Source organism: Sphaeramia orbicularis, chromosome 20, assembly GCF_902148855.1.
Source record: "Sphaeramia orbicularis chromosome 20, fSphaOr1.1, whole genome shotgun sequence".
Classification (NCBI taxonomy): domain Eukaryota; kingdom Metazoa; phylum Chordata; class Actinopteri; order Kurtiformes; family Apogonidae; genus Sphaeramia; species Sphaeramia orbicularis.
In genome coordinates, this window is record NC_043976.1 from 18,018,427 (window position 1) to 18,039,427 (window position 21,001).

At 36.8% G+C, this 21,001-nt stretch overlaps 2 protein-coding genes across 13 annotated transcripts in view; one reads left to right on the plus strand and one right to left on the minus strand.

The window, feature by feature from the left end:
- Positions 1-625: 625 nt before the first annotated feature.
- On the minus strand, positions 626-14,327 carry acbd5a (acyl-CoA binding domain containing 5a). Of its 5 annotated transcripts, none has more exons than XM_030123232.1 (14): positions 14,192-14,327; positions 13,744-13,870; positions 13,229-13,349; positions 12,091-12,163; positions 11,888-12,005; positions 11,756-11,788; positions 11,159-11,368; positions 10,043-10,234; positions 6,920-7,002; positions 6,626-6,839; positions 6,234-6,436; positions 4,802-4,861; positions 2,008-2,182; positions 626-1,972 (listed from the first exon to the last, which is right to left on the minus strand). In XM_030123232.1, the coding sequence occupies exons 2-13, from the start codon at positions 13,838-13,840 to the stop codon at positions 2,036-2,038; spliced, it is 1,551 nt and encodes a 516-aa protein (XP_029979092.1). In that variant the 5' UTR covers positions 13,841-13,870; positions 14,192-14,327; the 3' UTR covers positions 626-1,972; positions 2,008-2,035. The 5 variants fall into 5 exon arrangements, with proteins under 5 accessions (XP_029979092.1, XP_029979094.1, XP_029979091.1 ...); XM_030123234.1 differs by having other exon boundaries at positions 626-1,949; positions 2,076-2,182; positions 6,920-7,005; XM_030123231.1 differs by having other exon boundaries at positions 6,920-7,005.
- A 3,182-nt stretch (positions 14,328-17,509) lies between these two features.
- abi1a (abl-interactor 1a) overlaps positions 17,510-21,001 on the plus strand; it is a 62,643-nt gene continuing 59,151 nt past the window's right edge. For all 8 annotated transcript variants that reach the window (XM_030122850.1, XM_030122852.1, XM_030122857.1 and 5 more), the window contains exon 1: positions 17,510-17,776. In XM_030122850.1, the coding sequence (XP_029978710.1) occupies positions 17,660-17,776 (117 nt within the window). In that variant the 5' untranslated portion in view covers positions 17,510-17,659. The remainder of the gene's footprint in view (positions 17,777-21,001) is intronic.

The following is a 21,001-nucleotide window of genomic DNA, read 5'->3' on the forward strand; positions in this document are numbered from 1 at the left end:
ATATCAGGCAGATTATTGTTAAAATTGTACTTCTCTTAACACATTTCAGGTTCATATTTTTTCAGGTTATTCACATTTTTTGCGAAACTAATTTTTGTTTTAGTGTAAATACATGAAAATATTTACATTTACAAAGACAAAAATTTGGAGTTGTCATTATTTCTGTGTTATTATGATAGTATTTTACTGCTCCTGGCCACTTGAGATTGAATTAGTCTGAATGTGGAACCTGAACTAAAAGGATTGTTAATATCTTAGTGTAATTTTTGCATTTCACAAATTCATCCCAAGGGCTGGACTGGACCCTCTGGAGGGCTGGATTTGGCCCCCGGGCCACATGTTTGACACCTGTGATCTAAAATATTAAACATGTTTGGAGTTATTTCACACTTTTTGTAAACTACATAATTCCATGTGTTCATACATGCGAGTTTGGAAGCTTTCAGTGACAATCTATAATGTAAATAGTCATGAAAATAAAGAAAAACCATTAAATGAGGAGGTGTGTCCAAACTTCATACACACACCCCTGCTCTCTGGGGTGGGTGGGGGTATAATTAAAAAAAGGCATGAATTATGAAATTTTCTGTGAGAACTGTGTAATCGTCAGAAACATACGCAAACATTAGCTTACTGAAAACTTTATTTTCGGCTTAGATTATCACATGCAAACCCCACTCTATCCACAGGCAGAGAGGTAAGAAAGCCTTAGTACATTTCAGTAGAAAGGTAAACTATTCCTTTTATATTAAAACATAATGGCTCTGGAAAGATTAGTGCCGTTGCAGATGCAAACCTTGTAAATATGATATAGTATTTTCTATATTAGTACACAGGAATGCAATTAAAATATTGCATTTTAATCATCCATCTGTACAGCTATTGTATACAATTTGTATAGATCTCACTGCTTTTGCAAACAATTCATCAACATCACTATTATCACTTGGACAAAACCTTTCTGGAATATATTACAAATGTATTTACCAAATCACACATGGAAATTAAACATAGAAAAACATGACAGAGACGGTGATGGGGGTTATACATTAATAAAATGACACAAATCGAATGGAAACTGACGTCCACCTCCTCATGGCTCACTAGGTGGAAGGAGTTTAATGTGAATTTGGTCCAGTAGTGAAACGCTACATGTCAGTGTTTGATATAATGCCACCTACAGTATGATTGTACCTTAAGATGTTGAGGCACTTTTTTTTCCCCTTAATGAAACACAATAAACCGTGACATAAAGCACAGACTGATATACAGCAGAGCAGGTGATAAGAACACGTCACACTAATCTATACACACACACAAACATACACATCACATACGCATCTAAAATCTGGACTGAAAAGCCTTCATTTATAACGGTCTCAAAGCAATAAATACTAACTTATCAGAATTAAAAGGATTCAACACAATACATTATTACATTCAATCCTCCTTTCTACTCTACAGTTATTTAGCAGCATGGCCTGGGCGACTAACCAAAGTGATTTGCGAAAATTTATAACCACATCAAGCATTTTACTCAAAACAACAAAGTATTAGGCCCATTTTTTTGTGCAAAAAGCCTTAGTTATAGAAATAATTGAGAAGCTACCGCAGTTCAACACACTGACAATGGCCCGGCCACAAATGTTCCTCTCAACACAAACTGTTTCATACAGAGACAGATTCCAGTTCAGTGGTGTCATCTTAAAAATGTTGTATAATTATTACAGGCGTCCATACATTCGGGTTTCATTTTGATTCCACATCCACACAACAACACGCATGAGAGACGTCCTCGTCCTGCTTGTTACTCTAGGTGCCTTCTTTCATAGTGCAAAAGCAAATTACTGGGCTCTGGGACTAAGCAGGGGGGAGTTTTCAGCTGTTAGCCACCCGACTGGAGAGGTTTAGTGGACTCCTCTGTGCCTGTGGGTTTTCAGTTGATTCGTCTAAAAAGGAAAAGAGAAAAAGATACAAACACGATGAGTTTATTTTATTTGAAAAAGACACAAACATGATGAGTTTATTTTATTTTTCACTGTAGATCAATTTTGTATTTTATCCTTAAAAATGACCTTCTCCTCTTCAAGTACAGACGGATAAGCCACTGCACCACAAACGGCCAAATAACAGCGAAGGCCAAACAGGTGGGAGAGATGTCGAAAGGCCACCAGGATGGTCTCTGTTAAAAACACACACACACACACAAAATGAATCAAAGCAACAATGAGGATTTTTTATTTCAGTATCAGTGTGGTTCCACTGCTTAAAGTGTAAATGAACCCTTAGCGTGGGTGCCAAAAATGGCCCACCAAAGAGTCCAATCCTGCCCATGGGATGAATTTGCAAAATACAAGTTATTTTGATCACAAAGTTAAATATCGATGGCCAAAACACAAAACCTATCTGCAAATTTTTACATTTTGAGTTTTCACATTAAATGGTGAGAACAAGGATGACTCCACATTTTCAGTCTATCTGCAAGATAACCCCACCCTTTCTTATGACATGAAGGTCACCTGACAACAACAACAAAGACCGTACTATAATAAAACTAAACCATCAATCAATCAAATTTTATTTATATAGCGGCAAATCATAACAAAAGTTATCTCATGACACTTTACATATAGAGTTGGTCAAAACCAGATTCGAAGCCAATTTACAGAAACCCAACAGAATCCTCCAGGATCCACGTTTTTTTTGTTTCCTGAAAAAAGTGATTTTTTTCAGATAGGAGGTTTTGTATTTTGGCCATCGATGTATATGTCAGTTCCAGATGTCTGATACCAAAAGTTCTGTGTCACTGTAAAGCTGGATTTATGGTTGCTCAGACATCCTGCCTCACTTTGGACAGCCCTGCGTTGGCCCGCACAGCCTTGACGTGCACCTCTTCCAGATTGTAACTGCATGGCACGGCAAACCAGACACCCCCTCCTGGTTGGCCAATTTATGATCATGTGATGCCAGAATAATACAGCAACAAATGTTGCGGGGTTCCACTGTATATAGTGCATTTGTTTTTGTTCATTACATATTTCACTTTTGTTCTTGTCTGTTACTTTTTGCTCCCGAAAAACCTGTGTGGTTATGCACATTAATAAACCCACATAATTTGACAAAACTGTGCTTTTATTTGATTAGTATAATCAATAATTATTAGATTTTTGTATTTCCTGTCAGTTAACCTTACACTTTGTAGATGTGGAGTGCCAGTTAACCGTTTGTGTTCTGTAGCTGCAGCATGTTTTAGAATAAACGCGCAGTTTGAGAAGAAACTCCGAAACTCCAACTACACTACACACGACGAAGCCGGGAGTAAATGCGGCATTCCTGTTTTGAACTTCATTTCATGCAGCGTTGCTTCCATGATTGTAAGGCAACTGTATTCCAAAATAACTAATGTCTCAAAAAATATTGGTCCTATCAGCTTGCCAAGATATTTAATGTGGAGACGGGACTACTATTTCCTACACTATAGATACCAAATAGGCCACGTAAAAACATCTGAATTTGTCAGAATCGTGCAGACACACACACACACGCATGCTCAGAGCCCTTCCAGTTATGATATAGATTTTCAGTGGTCTGGGCCACTTGGGATCATACTGGGCTATATGTGGCCCCTGAACTAAACTGAGTTTGACACCCCCGCCCTTACAATTATAACAATGTGAGAGACTGGTAAAGCAGGGGTCTCAAACTCATGTTCTTTCAGGGGCCACATTCAGCCCGATTTGATCTCCAGTGGGCCAAACGAGTAAAATAATAACATAATAACCTATAAATAATGACAACTCCAATTTTTTTGTCTTTATTAAATTATGAAAATACTTACTTTTATAAACTATCCAAACAAAAAAGATGTGAATAACCTGAAAAAAATGAAATTTCTTAAGAAACATAAGTGCAATTTTGACAATATTCTGCCTCAACTTATCATTTCTACATGTGCATTATGGATCAGATCTACAAAGACACTAAACACTTAGTAACAGGCGGAAAATTGTTAAAATTATGTTTCATTTTCTTTAGACATTTCAGGTTGTTCACATTTGTTCAGGTTATTCACATTTTACTGTTACAGGATAGTTTGTAAATGTAAATATTTTCATAATTTAATGTTATTTTTTCCACTAAAATAAAGACAAAAATTTGAAGTTGTCATTACTTACAGGCATAGTGTAATATTATTTTTTCACATCAAACTGAGAAGAAAATATGGAGTCATTCTTTTTTGTAGGTTATTCTGCTGCTATTATTTGACTGTAGATCCTATTGGTCTGTACGTGGAACCTGAACTAAAATGAGTTCCACAGCCTTGACTGTGGAATTTTTACAGTTTGTAAATTCATCCCACGGGCCGGATTGGAACCTTTGGTGGGCCGCATTTGGCCCCCGGGCCGCATGTTTGAGACCCCTGTGGTAGAGAGTATGGAAAGACACAAGAGAGCTGTGACTGGTTATTAACAAAACACTTTCTGCACTCTTCCCAAGTTAAAACATAAGTATTACATGATGTGAGAAATGAACATGAAGTTTCATTGTATTGTTTGAGATAGGAAAACATGGAATTTTGTAAGTCTTTTGTCATTTTATGAAAATACAATACCATAACTTGCATTATTTATATGTGAAATCTGTCTTTTTGTAGTTTATTGGCGGCCAATAAAGTATATCTTATCTTATATCTATAATTTGTAAAATAAACAAAACTAAATCTGCGAGTATAAGTGAAAACAGTGGGCTCTATTTTTTCAGAGCTGTAAATAATACTTGCACCGTCTTTTAAATGATTTACCTGGCTTCTCTTATTCACTGCAGGTGTCACAAAAGCCGGAGACAAAGCCATTGAACGTGCCTGTTGAAAGAAAGAAACAGAAAAACCAGAGTTCATGAACATAGAAGATAATGGTGAGGGTGTTATGTGAGATCTGTGTAGTCTCTGCTGTTTATCAAGTACAAACTCCTCATGTTCTGAGGTCGCATTCACACAGTGTACTGTCAGATTACACAGGTACAGTGCATTACATGATCAGTTACATGCTGTCAGATGATGTCACTAAAAATCTATTATTACTTGCTAGACGGAACATTTAATAATTCTACACCAGTTACAACTAAACACAATGCACAGGTTAAGATACACACAAGCCCCCTCACAGTAACACTTATAAATCAGTGTTGGGGAGTGACTGGTTACATGTCACAGCCTTATGTAATTACATTAACCCTTAAAGACCCAAATATCCACTGCCGACCAAAAGCATCTACTGATCTAAAATGTTTAGCAACTGTTGATCCATTAATCCTATCAATACATGTAAATAACTGGTGTAAAATAGTTTTTCATCTTTTCATGGTCATCAGATATGACCCATTTGGACGTTCAGAGACTCCGTAGTTACCATGGAAACACCGTCATCTTCTACAACATTGATTTAAAAGTAAAACTTGTGTAGTTTGATAAATGATAGTGGATGGAGACACTTGTATTTATGTTCAGTTAATGAGACATTTTGTTGAAAAAAGTCAGTTTTTCTACATTATTTTTAAAAATTTGAGCTAATAACCTTTGAATTTACTCTGACTTTTAATAAACATCTGCATTATCAGGAAATTCAATACAGGAAAATACCTGATTCTCACTGCACAATACAAAATGCAGAGGATAGTATTAGTATAAATTGTGATATATCACTTGGGAAAGAAAAAAAAAATATTTGGAAGTTGTGACAAAAATAATTGAGAGTCTTTAAGGGTTAAAAAAAATAAATGTATTTAATCTGTAACAGTTGAGATAAAACGTAATCCATTTAAAATGTAATCAATTACAATGAGGTGAATGGAAATATATTCTATTCTATGAGCTTATCCAGTTTGTGCCATTTATTCTGGTGCTTTGTATCTTTTCACTGTGCAGAAATGAAAATGTTGAGAAAGGTGACTGTGTCATGTCATTTCACATGATTAGTTTTAATCCAGAGGTAAATTCATTAGTAACCTGTAATTACATTTCAACACTATGCATGAACATAAAGCATAAAAACATTCAGATGTTTAAATGTGACTATATTATCAAAATGAACTGTGGTACAGAGGAGAAGTTTAAGTATAAAGTGTATCTCAAGATGTCCCTCTCTACTATTTTAATAGTACCATACAGTAGATATGAGCTGTTGTACATGATGCCAGCCTATATGCGACAGCAGTGAAGGGACCGTTGATCTGACCTGGGTCGCAGTGAGAGCCTCCAGAGTGTGCAGCCGCTCCAGAACGCTCTGCATGTCCTCCTGCAGTCTGGCCAACGCCACTACGATCTGTTCATTCAGGCTCCCACCAGGTGTGACGGCCCCTCCCCAGTGGCCCCCGTCCCCATCTCCGCCGCTGTGCACGGGCACCACAGGACCAGAACCCAGACCTGGGGACCTGGATCCTGGAAACACAGAGGATTTGCTATGACTGTACTCCCATAATGCCTCACAGCGTCTGATAATGTGATAAGTCTGTCAAAATGCAATAATGTCTGAAAATGTGGCAAAACATGCACTTAACTTGATCAAAAACGTTAGAAAAGCCATTATGTAAGAGTTCGAACAACCACCATCATCATTATCATCCTTACCCCGTCCTCTTCTGGCCACGGAGCCGTCTGCCTTGTCTGTGCTCAGCCTCTGTCTTTGTCTCGTCCCACCGGCGTCTCCGTCTTCCCCTCCACACCTGATCACCTGAGGTGCACCTTCAATGTCCTCCCGAGGCTCCTGTGGCTCCCCTAAAGGAGGCAGCATATGGTTCTCCTCTTCATCCAGGTCGTCCAGAGAACGGTTATGCTCTGAATTCTGAAGAACACACAAGCAAATTAACCCACGATCGACTGGAAAACGTTTGCGTTACCGAGTGATTTCAAGTTGTGCCTTGCCTCCTCTTGTCCGAACTGATCCACAGAATCGCAGTAGACTTCACTGTCGGAGTCACTGGCCACATGATTCGGACCGGACACATCTGTAGAGGTGGATACAAAAGAAGATATTAAAAAGATAACACTCACTAAGGAAAAGAAACAGACTCATTAAAAGAATAGGCCAGGATGCACTTTATTTCAACAGAGCTCTTAATTTAGTCTCCTCATTCCCAAACTTAAAGGGGTCATATTTTGCTAAACCCACTTTTATTAGTCTTTGGTTCATTTATTTGTGTATTTGGACCCTAATAGTTCATAAAGTTTGAATTTGAACCCTCCAGGTGCTGCAAAGCTAACTTATTCATTTTGGCAAAAATCAAGTGGATTTCTACAACTCCTTCTAATTCCTTCTTAATTTGTTACGTTTTACAACTAGTTACGTCACTACATTTGCACATATAAGGTCAAGATGTCTGACGAACATTTCTCCGAGTACGACATAATTGTTTGTCAACAGCAGCGGTTGTAGTAAAAACTGAAAATATGTCCAACTTTCGAGCCGATTACCTAAAATGTTCAGTTGTGTTCGTTAATACAACGAACAAGTGGCTGAATGGGACAGAGCAGCACAGTCAACAACCTGGAAGGACTGGAGCGTGAAGTGGCTCATATGCATTTAAAGGGCCAGCGCTCAAAATGATCTTTCTCTTGTCATTAGAAATATTGTTGAAGATGGGCCTGTGGAGTTGAATTAATGAAGAATTCAGATCCAAGTATAGCATTAACAGCTTTCGTAGACCACAGGGAAATGTTTTAAAATGCATAATTCCATTTAAAAAAGCAAAGTATCACTCCTTTAAAGTACAGACACAAAACTGCCTTAAAGTCCCATTTTTACAGAGGAGTAAAATATGAAACGGTGATATGAATGCTATTTGTGAATGAATTCAATTAGAGAAGAAGTGGTCCTTTTGTGAAATATCAAAATAGCACGTACAGACCCTCAATGTGCACTAAGTTAAATCCCAAGATAAACTCTAAAACATTAAAAAAAAAAAAAACTAGGACTAAAGTCCCTGTAACTGACCAGCATGTTCTATCAGTCACCTATCAATACCAAGTTGAATGCGTGAGGTTGTCAGGTTCTGTCTCTGTTAGAGTCCTGTGGTCTACATGCAGGAGATCAATCTCCCAATAGAAGTGGGTGGTACTTTAACTGCAGGAGAACTCAACGAATTCAATCAAAGTCCATATATGACTTCCTATCAGTGATCAATAGTAACTATATTGGTCTCTAACCATTTACAAGTTATAAACCATCAAAATATAGCCCATTATAAGTAAAGGCAATTTTTTTATATTTCAAAAATTTGTAAAGAAAATTTCAAAAATCTGAATTTCTCAAAACTGTGACCAAACTTTACAGACATTGTCCCAGCTCCATATGAAATTTGAAATGAATCCGACCAGTAGTTTTGTCAGAGAAGAAAAATGTAAACCCATAGCTTAAATCCCTCTGTAATAGTGAACCAGTGTTACAGTACAATCACTGGAGGGAGAGTATAGATATTTTTCCAGCTCAGATGCTGTTCACACTCTGTCTTCTGATGAACCTGGACCTGAAAATGTAGTCAGTCTGAGACAGACTTTGACCTGTGTGTGTCCCTCACTTTGGATCGTGATGGATGGTGGTGAAATTACAGTACATATAAGAGAATATTTGCTTCACAGGTATTTCACAAAGCAGAGAGGCCTCATCATGGGGATGTGCTCCATAATCAAAGATTAAAAATTAACAAATCAGACAGACATGTCCAAACAAGATGTTTTCAGAATAGATTTTTGTGAAACACTGACTTTGAAGACAGCAGAGAATAGATCATTGTCATCTATTTGTGTGCATTTGAATTGTTTGTTTTGTGTTTTCTGGGTAACCAGTGTACTGCTGCATAATATTACATGTCAGCAGAGACAGACTGATGAATCAGGCTGATTACTGGACATTTTGAGAACTTGCAGCCTCTGGTTATACTATGAGTCCAGTGAATAAAACTGAATAATACATATTATTTACAGTGAGTGGACAGCAAACAGAACAAACAGTCTACTGAAGCAAGCTGTGACATAACTCTGTGAATGAGTTAAACAATTTTGTGCTTCATTTGTTAATATTAAAATCGCTGTATTTTAATCAAATGTAAAATCACAATATGATATAGTCTGTATTACATATTAGCTTTTGGTTTCCTCACTCGATAAGTAACTGACATCGATCGTGTTTCTGATAATGATTCTGTTTTTTTTTTAACCTTTGTTTCAAAAAGATATGACCATTGCCAAGGAAAAGTCTATTAAAATTCCTTTTTACATGAAGCGGTGCATCTTAAAAATAGGACAGAGGACATCTTTCACAGGTGGCAAACATTGCACCATTTTAAAAAGTTCAACTTTTGGTATTTGCTCATGTCCAAACACCCGTTGATGTTGCTTTTTGGAGCATCCATCTGTATTCTCTACTGTACATGATCTTTATCTCCACACAGGCTGATTATAAACAGGGGCTGTTTGTAGCAAGTTCCACATGTGCAGAATATTTGTCCAATTCATCCTCACAAAACCAAAATATTAGGATTTCCCACTTTTTCTTTTTTTTTTTGAGAAAGTATTTTATTCAGAAAGGGCCTAATTCAGAAAATCCAAACAGAATATGCTTTCTTCCTTACACCTGTCCAATTCAGAATAGTGCCATATTTAGAATAAAAGTGGAATATTAATGTGTATATAAACTATGGTTGTGATTTTGACAGCGCCAGAGCCAGATTTACAGATTTGGGAAGACACCAAAATTGTCTTGTGGGTTTGGAGTTGAATGAGTTCAGGAAGCCCTGATTTACTCCATTAAAAGTGTCCCAGGAGCAGCTGTTACGTTGAGTACTGCAATTCAGTGTGTGCCGAGTTGCCTCAGCTCTGGGAATAAAGCTTAGCAGATTATCTCATCACATGATCCAGACACACATGCACACGCAGTGGCTGTGTGAGACACGACTGCTGAGTCCTTCTTGACTGTTTTGGACCATTTTATGGACACAGTGTGAGAAAAGAATATGATTTACACCAGAAAAAACATTGTACATTAGTTACCTGCATGATGACCATTCAGGAGAGGCTCACAGGCTGAGCTCTCCTGGGAGTCCTCACTGTTCAGGGCGGCTCTGGAATGACTCCCGTTGGTGAGATGGGTGCCCCCGTTGGCCACTTTATTATTTGCAAGAGGCGCTTTGTGTCTCCTGGATGAACCTTTCTTCTTTGGCTGTAAAGCTGCTGATTTCTTGTCTGAAAAAAAAAAGACAATTTATTTATTATTTAACCTTTATTTTACCAGGTAGGTCATTTGAGAACCAGGTCTCATTTACAATGACGGACTGGCCAAGAGGCAGCACAGTAGGCAGATAAAACTGAAAAAAATTAAGCAAAGAAACAAGTTACAAAGTCACATAACAGCCATAATAGTGCTAAAAGTGAGTATTATTTACAGTATTTACAGGGATGTAAATTTTTAAAAATGAGTAATTATCAGCAGTAAGCAAATAAAAACAGATAATACCATTCTACATGTCATAATAGTGCTAAAAGAAACAGATATGTATGGGGGCATGTATTAAAAACAGGGTTCCTACAACTTTCTACAAGTTAAATTTAAGACTTTTTACACCAAGACTATCTAAAACTGAATTTTATGCCCATTTCATGGCCATACTGGGAAAAATTTTCGACTCCTAGAATTTAAGAAAATGCATTCATTTACTCCAAGACCTTGATTCCCATCATTCCAAGTTATTTCTCACCGGGAGCTGCAAAGTTAGCGATAACTGGTTCCTCATTTCAATATAAACTGTCAGGTTGGAATGGGTGGAACTGAGTAGACTAATGTTACTTTCTTTGCTGCTTAGGTTGGACATTTAAACACAATACAGCAAACAAGTTAATGGTAACATAACTTAAGACCTACCACATCAAATTTAATACCATTTAAAGATTTTATAAGGTATTAAATGCAGATTTGTAAATTCAAGACTTTTAGGACTTTTTAAGACCCTGCGGGAACCCTGTAAAAAGCAAAATGGCTAGAAGCAGGTGCAATGATCCTGTAGTAATGGTTGTATAGTTTCTGAAGGAGGAAGTCAAGTCTACTTATGATGACACACCCTACGTGAATGTAAACCTCACTTTGTTTGAACTGAAATAAAACCCAGTTACCTTTCCTAACCTCCCGCTCCACTTCTTCCTCATCTTCATCCTCTTCCTCCTCTTCCTCCTCCTCCTCAGGCTCTTCGTCTGACCTCTCTGTCATTTCTGTCGATTTGATTTTTGCAGGTTTGGTCTCTAGAGTGCCGTTCAGTTCCATACTCCTGACAATGCTCTTCGTGACACTCTTTGATGGCATTGAATGTAGCATCGTACCAAACCCTGCAAAACAATTTAAATGGTATGACAGAAACGCAAACCTCAAAAAAAAAAAAAAAAAAAAAAAAAAAAAAGCAGCATTTCTTTAAAGGGGAAAAATAACAAACAATCTACAACACTTCAGGGGCCAAGAATTACAGATTTAATGTCAGTTATTGCAGCAAGAGGGTTTTTGGAGCTGAGCAAGCAGATGACTTTAAAAAGATCAAATTAACACCAACTTGAAACACACGATTTTTTTTCTTCAACAAATGGAAGGCTGTATCTGTCTCAAAACCCCCAAATGAGCTCATGCTGAAGAACACGACCGCTAATACACACTAAAGTACCTAAACTACGACACCAAACAAAGTAAGACTACTGCATATCACAACTAAAATATTTACTTGCCTTCCAGTTGCCTAGCAAACAGTGTCAAACGGGCTGAGCATTTGATGAGAAGCAAATTAAACAAAAGGTTAAAGCACCACATGCAGAATCCAGTTAAAGTGAAAGACCGCTCCACCTGGTGTTTATACGTACCTGTGCTCAAGTCTGATATCTGCGTGATCTTTTTCTTCTCCTCAACAAGCTCGTAGAATGGACCAAGAACCCGCAAGAGCTCCTCCACCTCATCAGTCATGGGCATGCCCTCCAGGATCTACACATCAAAAATACCACTTGACCTCAAATATTCTAGTCATGTCAAAAATGTCATATTGATATGTGACTTGGGAAAGATTTACCAGCTTCATTTCATCAACATAGGCTGCCATTGCTTGTTCTTTTGTCATTTCTCCAAGAGAATTCCATGCATCCCTAAAAGATTAAAACAAACACATTATTGCACCATTTCTGCAAACACAACACAAGGTAGCACTAGATAATGATTGTTTACATAATCAAAACACTCCTGTGGCAGTTTTCAGACTGTGTCAACAGACCTAGTTTACTCAGGGTCAGTGTGTTTTTGTTCTTTACAAAGATCAGAATCTCAAACATAAATATAACAGACTGTGGAAATGAGACTGACAAAAAAAAAATCTGACCATTCTAAAGCTATATCACTTCCATATAAAATTCTTTTACAATTATTGTGCAACATGTCTTTGAGTGAGATTGGTCTGTCCCAGTGGGTAAGAGGTTGCATTCCAAGTTACATTTCAACAAGCACCAAGTCCAGAGATCATCTAACACAAGCTGATATTCGACACCGGTAGAAACACTAGGACAGAAATGTGAACACGAAGGCTGTTAAATATTGTCTTGCACAGTGAGAACGGACTGGCCACATGATTTACTATTCTGTAATTTGCCTAAAATTTAAAGTCATGATTTTCCTGAGGGGGGTGGGGGGTAGGGGGTCAAAGTGTTCAGGAGGACTTTCATCCATAAAAAAGGGAAGTAGCAAATTGTGTGGGTAAAAACACGTCACCTCAGGTTATCTCCTACTATTATAGGACTTGCGTGCAGCACCTAAGCATTTCTTGCACAGAAAAATAGGCTGAAAAAACAGAAAAATCAATACTGAGATTTCTCCAGCACCCTAGAGAGAAAAGTAAGTATAATACTCCATAGTGAAAAAATTTCTTTTTCCTGGGGTTGTCTATCATCTGCAAATAATAATTGTCTCTTAACCTCAATTAATAGGTCTGTGTCTTCTTTCTTTGAGTTATTTTCGAATACTGCTATCAGCTCAAGATTATATAAAAACGAACTGTCAAATATTGACAAAAAAAAAAACAAAAAAAACATTACAGCGCCTGAATCCTTCACAAACCTAAAGAAAACCCTGCATCCCACTATAATAAAACTCCCACACATGCTACAAATACCTTTGTAGAAATTCCTTGTGTGTTTGGGCACAAATACAGCTATATTTACCATTTAGCTTTCCCAACTGCATCCCAGAAGCCAGGTCTGGGTATGTTGCACATGCCAACAGTAGCTTGTTTGTAGTAACTGTAGAACTTGAGCATCATGTCGTTGGAGGGCTGAAAAGGTCCTGGAGCAAAGAATCAGTTATTAGAACTTTTTGCAAGAGTAACTGTTTTGTTGACAAACTATTATTACATCTTGTATACTTCACAACACTACCTCAATAGTGTAAGGGGATTAAGACAGATTACACATTATACAGAGTAGAAACTGACAGTGATATTGCATTAGGAGCATGGACTACAAGCAGAAAGGCTAAGTCTGCTCTGTGCTATGCTTGTAAAGTGGATTAAGGCTTTTAAATCGCACAAGATCCAAGGCAGATCAAGCTGCTGCACTACTCCTAACTAGGACTGACACCATTCTGTATGAATGGCTGGTCACATCCGCGGGCTAGACTCTTTTTTTAAAGTGACCTAAATGACATTTTGCAGATTGATGTTTTTTTTTTTTTTTCTTACCATCTGGGGGTAAACTCTTAATGACTTTGACTGCGGCGTCAAACCTCAGCTGGGTCAGACGGCTCTCCTCCTCCGGGCTGACACTCACCACCTCCATCGTGTCACTCGGGGACGGTCAAAACAAAGCCTGTAGCCAGTAAATACAAACAATCTCAGCGTGGGAGACAAAAAAAAAATCTCAATTTGGATTTCTACGAAGGCATTTTAGGTTACGTTTACCCAAACTTAAGTCTTATAAAACTAGGCTAATGCGACTAGCTAAACTTGTGAGCTACAATAACATTATTACTAGTATTCTGTAACCTGTAGACTACTAGCAGGAAGAGGTTGTTTATATAGGACACATTAATTTGACCTGCGACACAGATATACTATCTTAACATGTACCACATAACACGTCTATACTTCTAAACTCTCGACGGAAAAGCTAATAAACGATGCCACTTACCGTAAATTCGCTGGCCTATCTGTTTGTCAGAAGGCGACCTGTCTTTAGCCTACGAACAGACGCCATGAAAAGTGCATTGAAGCCTGAGAGCGGTGCACCCTGGGAGTTGAAGTATTTTAAAGGCTTAAGATATTGCCTACAATTTCCACAATCCCCTGCTCCCATTAAAAGTCACCAGTGGGAATAGTAGTTTTGAGTCTTACAAACGGCTCCCAGTGGAAAAATAAACATAACTACAAAATAACAGAGAGTGAAAACTACTCTAAATCATTTTAGAATATCGATAATAATAATAATAATGTACAAATTACGCCTACAGTTCAGACTAAAACTGCAAATCCCATCATCCTCGTGCATTGAGTTCCATAGTCCACACCCCCTCCCCCTTCTGTGGGAAGAGTGACAAGGCAAACGGAGATGTAAATAAAGACATCTCACTTCGTTCTGTCATCCGAGCACCGATAAATATTGTTGTGTCTTATTATTTCCCACTTTATGCTAAATGTTTACGCGCTCCTACACAGTGACAGAGCATATAACCCACTTTGTTTAATGATTTAGGTAAATATATTCTTAGAAAAATAATTAAAAACTGCTTGATTTAAGATACCGTTTTAATAAATAATAAAAACATTCACTTATTCATACTATTATTTGATTATAACCCTGGCCATTTATCAGTTTAGGAAGTTATTAAATTAAACAAAGTTAATAAAAGCATGTGAACAAATACTAATGAAAAGTGTAACAATTTTTCTGGATTAAAACCCTGTTGATATCATTTAAACGGTGTATTGGTTCAGATTCAACCATTTAAATGGTTTGTTTTGTGTCTATGAATTGTCATATAATGTGTTGAACACCACTGAATTTTTTTACTCTTTCATGCACAAATATGAGAAAATGAAACATTGATTGCTGTATTTATTGATGAAATTGAAAGTAGCTGGGGTTTTTTTTTCTCCTACGCATTTAACATTGGTGTAAGAAATATTATATATACTCTCTGTTACTGTTACCTAAATTGGGTTTCATCTGTAATATTAATAAATGTTGTGAATAAATATGGAAGTAAATCTGTCTCATCAGATTTTGAATTATAAAAGTCACTGAATTTCTAGCAGTGAATTTTTTTGCACTGAAATTAAGTATCTGAATTTTAATAGCGTCACATGACCAACCTAACATAACTTGATTTGCTGGTTGTCGGTTCGATTTGAGATAGAATCGATTGCTTATTCTTGGCGTCTGAATTTTTAGCTTCAGAGTTTTTTGCATCTGAATTTCTTGCTTCTAAATTTTTTGCAACTGAATTTTTTGCTTCAGAATTTTTTGCATCTGAATATTTTTTATTCTAAATTTATGAACATAGTAAAATTGAGAGACAAAAAATGCAGATATTTAATTTCAGTGCAAAAAATCAAAATCAGATATTTAATTTCAAAGCAGAAAAATTCAGTGGTAGAATTTCAATTGCTTTTATAATTCAAAATCTGATGAGACAGATTTATATGGAAGTAAATCTGTCTCATCAGATTTTGAATTATAAAAGCCACTGAATTTCTAGAAGTGAATTTTTTGCACTGAAATTAAGTATCTGAATTTTTTCAGCGTCACATGACCAACCTAACGTAACTTTATTGGCTGGCTGTCGGTTTGATTTGAGATAGAATCATTGCTTATCCTTGGTGTCGCGGACTGATTAGACCTCTGACTTTATTTTGTTATTTATTTTATTTTATGTTAATTTATTTTATTTTATTGTTATTTGTATAATGTTCTTTACAAATACTGTTCAGATAAGTTTGATGTTGTTGCTCAGTCTGAATAAAAAAGTCTTTTTCTATGGAATTTGTTTGAATGTATGACCACAGTTTGATTAATAAAGTTGGAAAGAAAAAAATAAATAAATAAAAATAAAAATCCTTGGTGTCCTGGATGTGTGATCTGAATTTCTTGCTTCTGAATTTTTTTTTTTATTCTAAATTTATGAACATACTAAAATTGAGAGACAAAAATGCAGCTATTTAATTTCAGTGCAAAAAAATCCAGTGCTAGAAATTCAATGCCTTTTATAATTCAAAATCTGATGAGACAGATTTATATGGAAGTAAATTAATAAATGTTGTGAATCGTATGGAAGTAAATCTGTCTCATCAGACTTTGAATTATAAAAGCCACTCAATTTCTACCACTGAATTTTTTTGCACTGAAATTAAGTATCTGAATTTTTTCGGCATCACATGACCAACCTAATGTAACTTTGATTGGCTGGCTGTTAGTTCAATTTGAGATAGAATCATTGCTTATCCTTGGTGTGATCTGAATTTTTTGCGCCTGAATTTTTTTGCATCTGAAATTTCTTGCTTCTGAATTGTTTTTTTTTTTTTTGTCAAAATTTATGACCATACTAAGATTGAGAAACAAAAAATTCAGATACTTAATTTCAGTGCAAAAAAATACAGTGCTAGGAATTCAATGGTTTATATAATTCAAAATCTGATGAAACAGAATTATAAGGAAGTAAATCTGTCTCATCAGATTTTGAATTATAAAAGCCCCTGAATTTCTAGCACTGATTTTTTTTGCACTGAAATTAAGTATCTGAATTTTTGGGGGGTCACATGATCAACCTAACGTAACTCACGTGGCTGGCTGTCGGTTCGACTTGAGATAGAATCAATTGCTTATCCTTAGTGTCCTGGACTGATTAAACCTCTGACTTTATTTTGTTATTTATTTTATTTTAATTTATTTGATTTGATTTTTATAATTTTCTTTACAAATACTGTTCAGATAAGTTTGATGTTGTTGCTCAGTTTGGGGAAAAAAAAAAAGTCTTTTTCTATGGAATTTGTTTGAATGTATGACCAGAGTTTGATTAATACAGTTGGGAAAAAAAAATTAAATAAATAAATAAAAATCCTTGGCGTCCCGGATGTGCGATCTGAATTTTTTGTGCCTGAATTTTTTTGCATCTGAATTTCTTGCTTCTGATTTTTTTTTATTCTAATCTTATGAACATAGTAAAATTGAGAGACAACAAAGTCAGATACTGAATTTCAGTGCAAAAAAAAAATAAAAATCAGATACTTAATTTCAGTGCAAAAAAATCCAGTGCTAGAAATTCAATGGCTTTTATAATTCAAAATCCGATAAAACAGATTTACTTCCATAGAATGCGCTCATAATAAAGTTTTCAATAAATAAATAAAAAATAAATAAAAACAGCTTTTTGTTTTGTTTTTTTTGTTTTTTTAACTTAGTTTTGAATTTGTGAGTGAGTGAGTGCTCTTCCTCTTCTTAGACGATCTTCGATGTAAGGTTACGCCAAAGCGAGGGCAGGAATCCCACAATAGCAGGCGAAAGAGTTTTTGTTTTTTTCGAGGCAGAGCTGCTGCTGGGCTGGTGGCTGCTTCAATCAAAGGGAAAGGCTGAGGAAAGGGAGGCTCTGCGGAGAGATGTAAGATGGCAGAGCTACAAATGTTGTTAGAGGAAGAGATTCCGGCCGGTAAAAGAGCGCTTGTAGAGAGTTACCAGAACCTGACCAGAGTAGCAGACTACTGCGAGAACAATTATGTCCAGGTAAGTGAGGGAGTGAGTGGGCTTTAACATGTTATATCCATCCGCCTTTTGTCGCGAAAAGCTCGGGATTTTGAATGGTTAGGACAGGAAATGTGGATAAAGAAGCTGGACTCTGGTTATGAAATGATACTATCCGCCCTAAAAGCTTGTATCTGATGTGGAGGCTTTAACCACCGCGGGGCGATAGACCGCTTCAGCCTGTTTTGGACCGTTTATCACATTTATCCCGTTTACACTGAGGGTGTGTCTACTTTTTGTGTTATTACAGTGTCGGTTCAAGAAAAAAAAAAAGCGTTCACTCTCACTGCTGATAGAAAGGCCTGCGTGTTTTACCTCAGGGTTGTTTTTGTTTGTTTGTTTGCCTCATTTTCAGGGTGTAAAAGTTGCTAACATTGACGTGGACACTAAATGTCACAGTTAAAGTACAAGTCCGTAACAGCAACATAGCCGTGCGTTATATTTCGTAAGGTCATTGAACTCACCATTTAGTATAAACAGTTTATGTCCCTGTTGGCGTATAACAGGAATATTACACAGGACATTATGGACTTGTAAGCACTCAGAGTCAATGCTATTAACTCAAGGCATGGATTTTTTTTTTTGTTTGTGTACTATTTTTAAACATATCTGCACTTTGTGTGTACTTTGTATTGAGTCAAAGTTAAGATTTAAGCATGTAACTTGGCTGCAAAACAGAGCTAGAGCAATGTAAAGCCATTGTTAGCTGTCCAATAAAGGTTAGAAGTATTGATTTTTTTTTTCTCCCCCTTTAACTTATTCATGGGAACAGAGCTTGCTTTCATCTAAGTTGGACTGTTTAGGGGTTGCTGCACATCTGTGTTCTCCTTCACCTCCTGCTTATTGATAAAACACCTAATTTAATCTCACAAAATGTCTTCTAAATTGCAGTTTAGACTATGTGTTGCTCACGATTAAGTCATTATCACAGTCTGACCACAGATGGTTTGTACCTTTACATACAAGATGACGGTATCTATGGTTTACCACTTGCGAGAAACTTCCCAGTGACAGACAAACAGTGTTGGTGAGAAAACAAGAAGAGTGTGGCCCAGCAGCAGGAAGACAACCCCACCATATCAGCTCCTCAGAGGGTGTGTCCATTCCAGCTGTACTCCCCCAGGACTCCCTGTAATTTTGTTTTCTTCCTTGTCCTCGGATGATTTGGCATCGCAAAGGCTCTGCTCTGCAGATTTAGTGCCAGTTTAAGCACAAGCAAACAATGCAGGATGGGAGTGTTTTCGTTTTACTATCTTTGTTCCAACTTAGCCCAAAATATTGCGAGTAAATCTTTGCCTTTGCCAGTTTTGTCATGACTGTTTAGATACAGTGAAGCAGAGCACTGTGGGATTTTTCCTGATGTGCCACAGCTATTTGTAACATGAGAAAAATATTTCCCTCAGAGACTACAGTGAAAATGAAGAGCTTTTTAGAAGAGTTGAAAACTCTATTACCTTGTAATTGTGTTAAATTAGTTACTTTAGTTACAGTTTAGAGATGAACATAAAGAGCCTCTTTTTCCTGCAAATGCTCTTTAAAATTGTAGCAATGGTATGCAAAATGTATTGGAGCATCATTTATGGAAAAGCTAGCCTGCTTAGACAAATACTTACAGTATTTGCTGCATTTCTGAACAATCAGTTCCGGTTTTAAACCAGTGTTTTTGCTATTTAAAACGATTTTGTTTGGAACAAGCTCTTGTTTCCCTTTTCATTTCTTTATACCATGACATTTTTTGTTAAATTAAGTTTTTTTTTTTCCATTACGAAAATGTCTTAATACTCTTGTAAAAGTATTCTGAATCTGTGCTAACATTTAGAATTTAGAAACCTTTGTTTTCATTGCACATCGTGTATACAGTTACAATGCATTGCTTCTCTGGCCAGTGCAGCAGCAAATATAAATACAGTAAAATACAAAAAAAATATTACAATAAGAATTAAAGGTTATAAGAAAGCAATATGTACAGATAATGATGCATTCAGAGGTCTTACAGCTCAGGGAAATAAGCTGATTTTCAGTCTGTTAGTTCTGATTTTTAGGCACCTGTACCTCCTGCCTGAGTATTAGCATTAGTATTGGATTAGAGTATTTTAATAATTTCACAACTGCATAAATCAAGTTTCATTTTAGAAATAGCTGTGTACTGACATTACACTGCATCTGGTGAACAGACCTAATTAGGATAAGGTTTAATGTCATCAAATATTGGAAATGTGGCTCCGGGTGGAAAAGGTGTCTTTGTGTCTGAAAATCTGACAGGAATTTGCCTCAGAAGTTTGTTCTTGGTAAAGACAGTAGAACAGTCTCCAAATATAGCCTGTGAAGCATCATGGGACTAAAATCTCTACAGAATCCTGGACTAAATAATGAGATGCAAAACCTGCAAAGAAAATCCACACCAAAAAATTCATTGCTGTCTCTTCCAGTCTTTTTTTTTTTTTTGTTTTGGCTGTGGGTAAGAAGAACCCTTTTGTCACATTACAGATGGAAGATGAATCGTTTATTTGATGTAAATTCAGTCCAGACTTTTACTAAACTCGAAGTTCTGTGTCATGTGTGGACTTGATGTGTGACTCTGTCCCAGCGTTTTCAGCAGTGCACCTTGTTTAAAGCGCTGACGTAAAAGCGAGATTTTAAGCCTTTCAGTCGGGCACACGTTGCGAGCTCCGTGTGAAGTGAGTGTCAGACTAACAGTGCACTTTTCATAAGCCCTCTCTGTCTGCTGCAGATACACTCTCCCTCCCTGATTGAAACACACACACATAAAACTGCACTCCCCGACTGAACCGTGCACATATCAACATGCCTCAGCTTGAGTCAGCCTGTCCTTTCAGCTCTCTACCTTCACATTTCCATCCCTGTTTCTCTTCTCTTTCTTGGGAATGTTTTGGGCTGTTTAAAGGACACCCCACTTGCTGCTCCACTTCTGTCCCACCTAGATAGTGACTTTAGTTTGTCCGAGAGGTCTTTTTTTTTTTTTTTTTTTTTTGTCCGTGTGATGTATGACACACTGACAGGTCAGAGTTATGTTTCCTGTTGCCTTGCTGACTCTGAAAATCAGCTGCCTGGAAGTGTGCGTCAGGAAGTGGCTTAATAATGGAGACAAAAATACACTTCAACCTTAATACCCACTCCACCACATATTATTCAGAAAAGACGTTCAGTGTTATCTTTCGTTTCATGCAGTTGTTACTGAAGAAAATA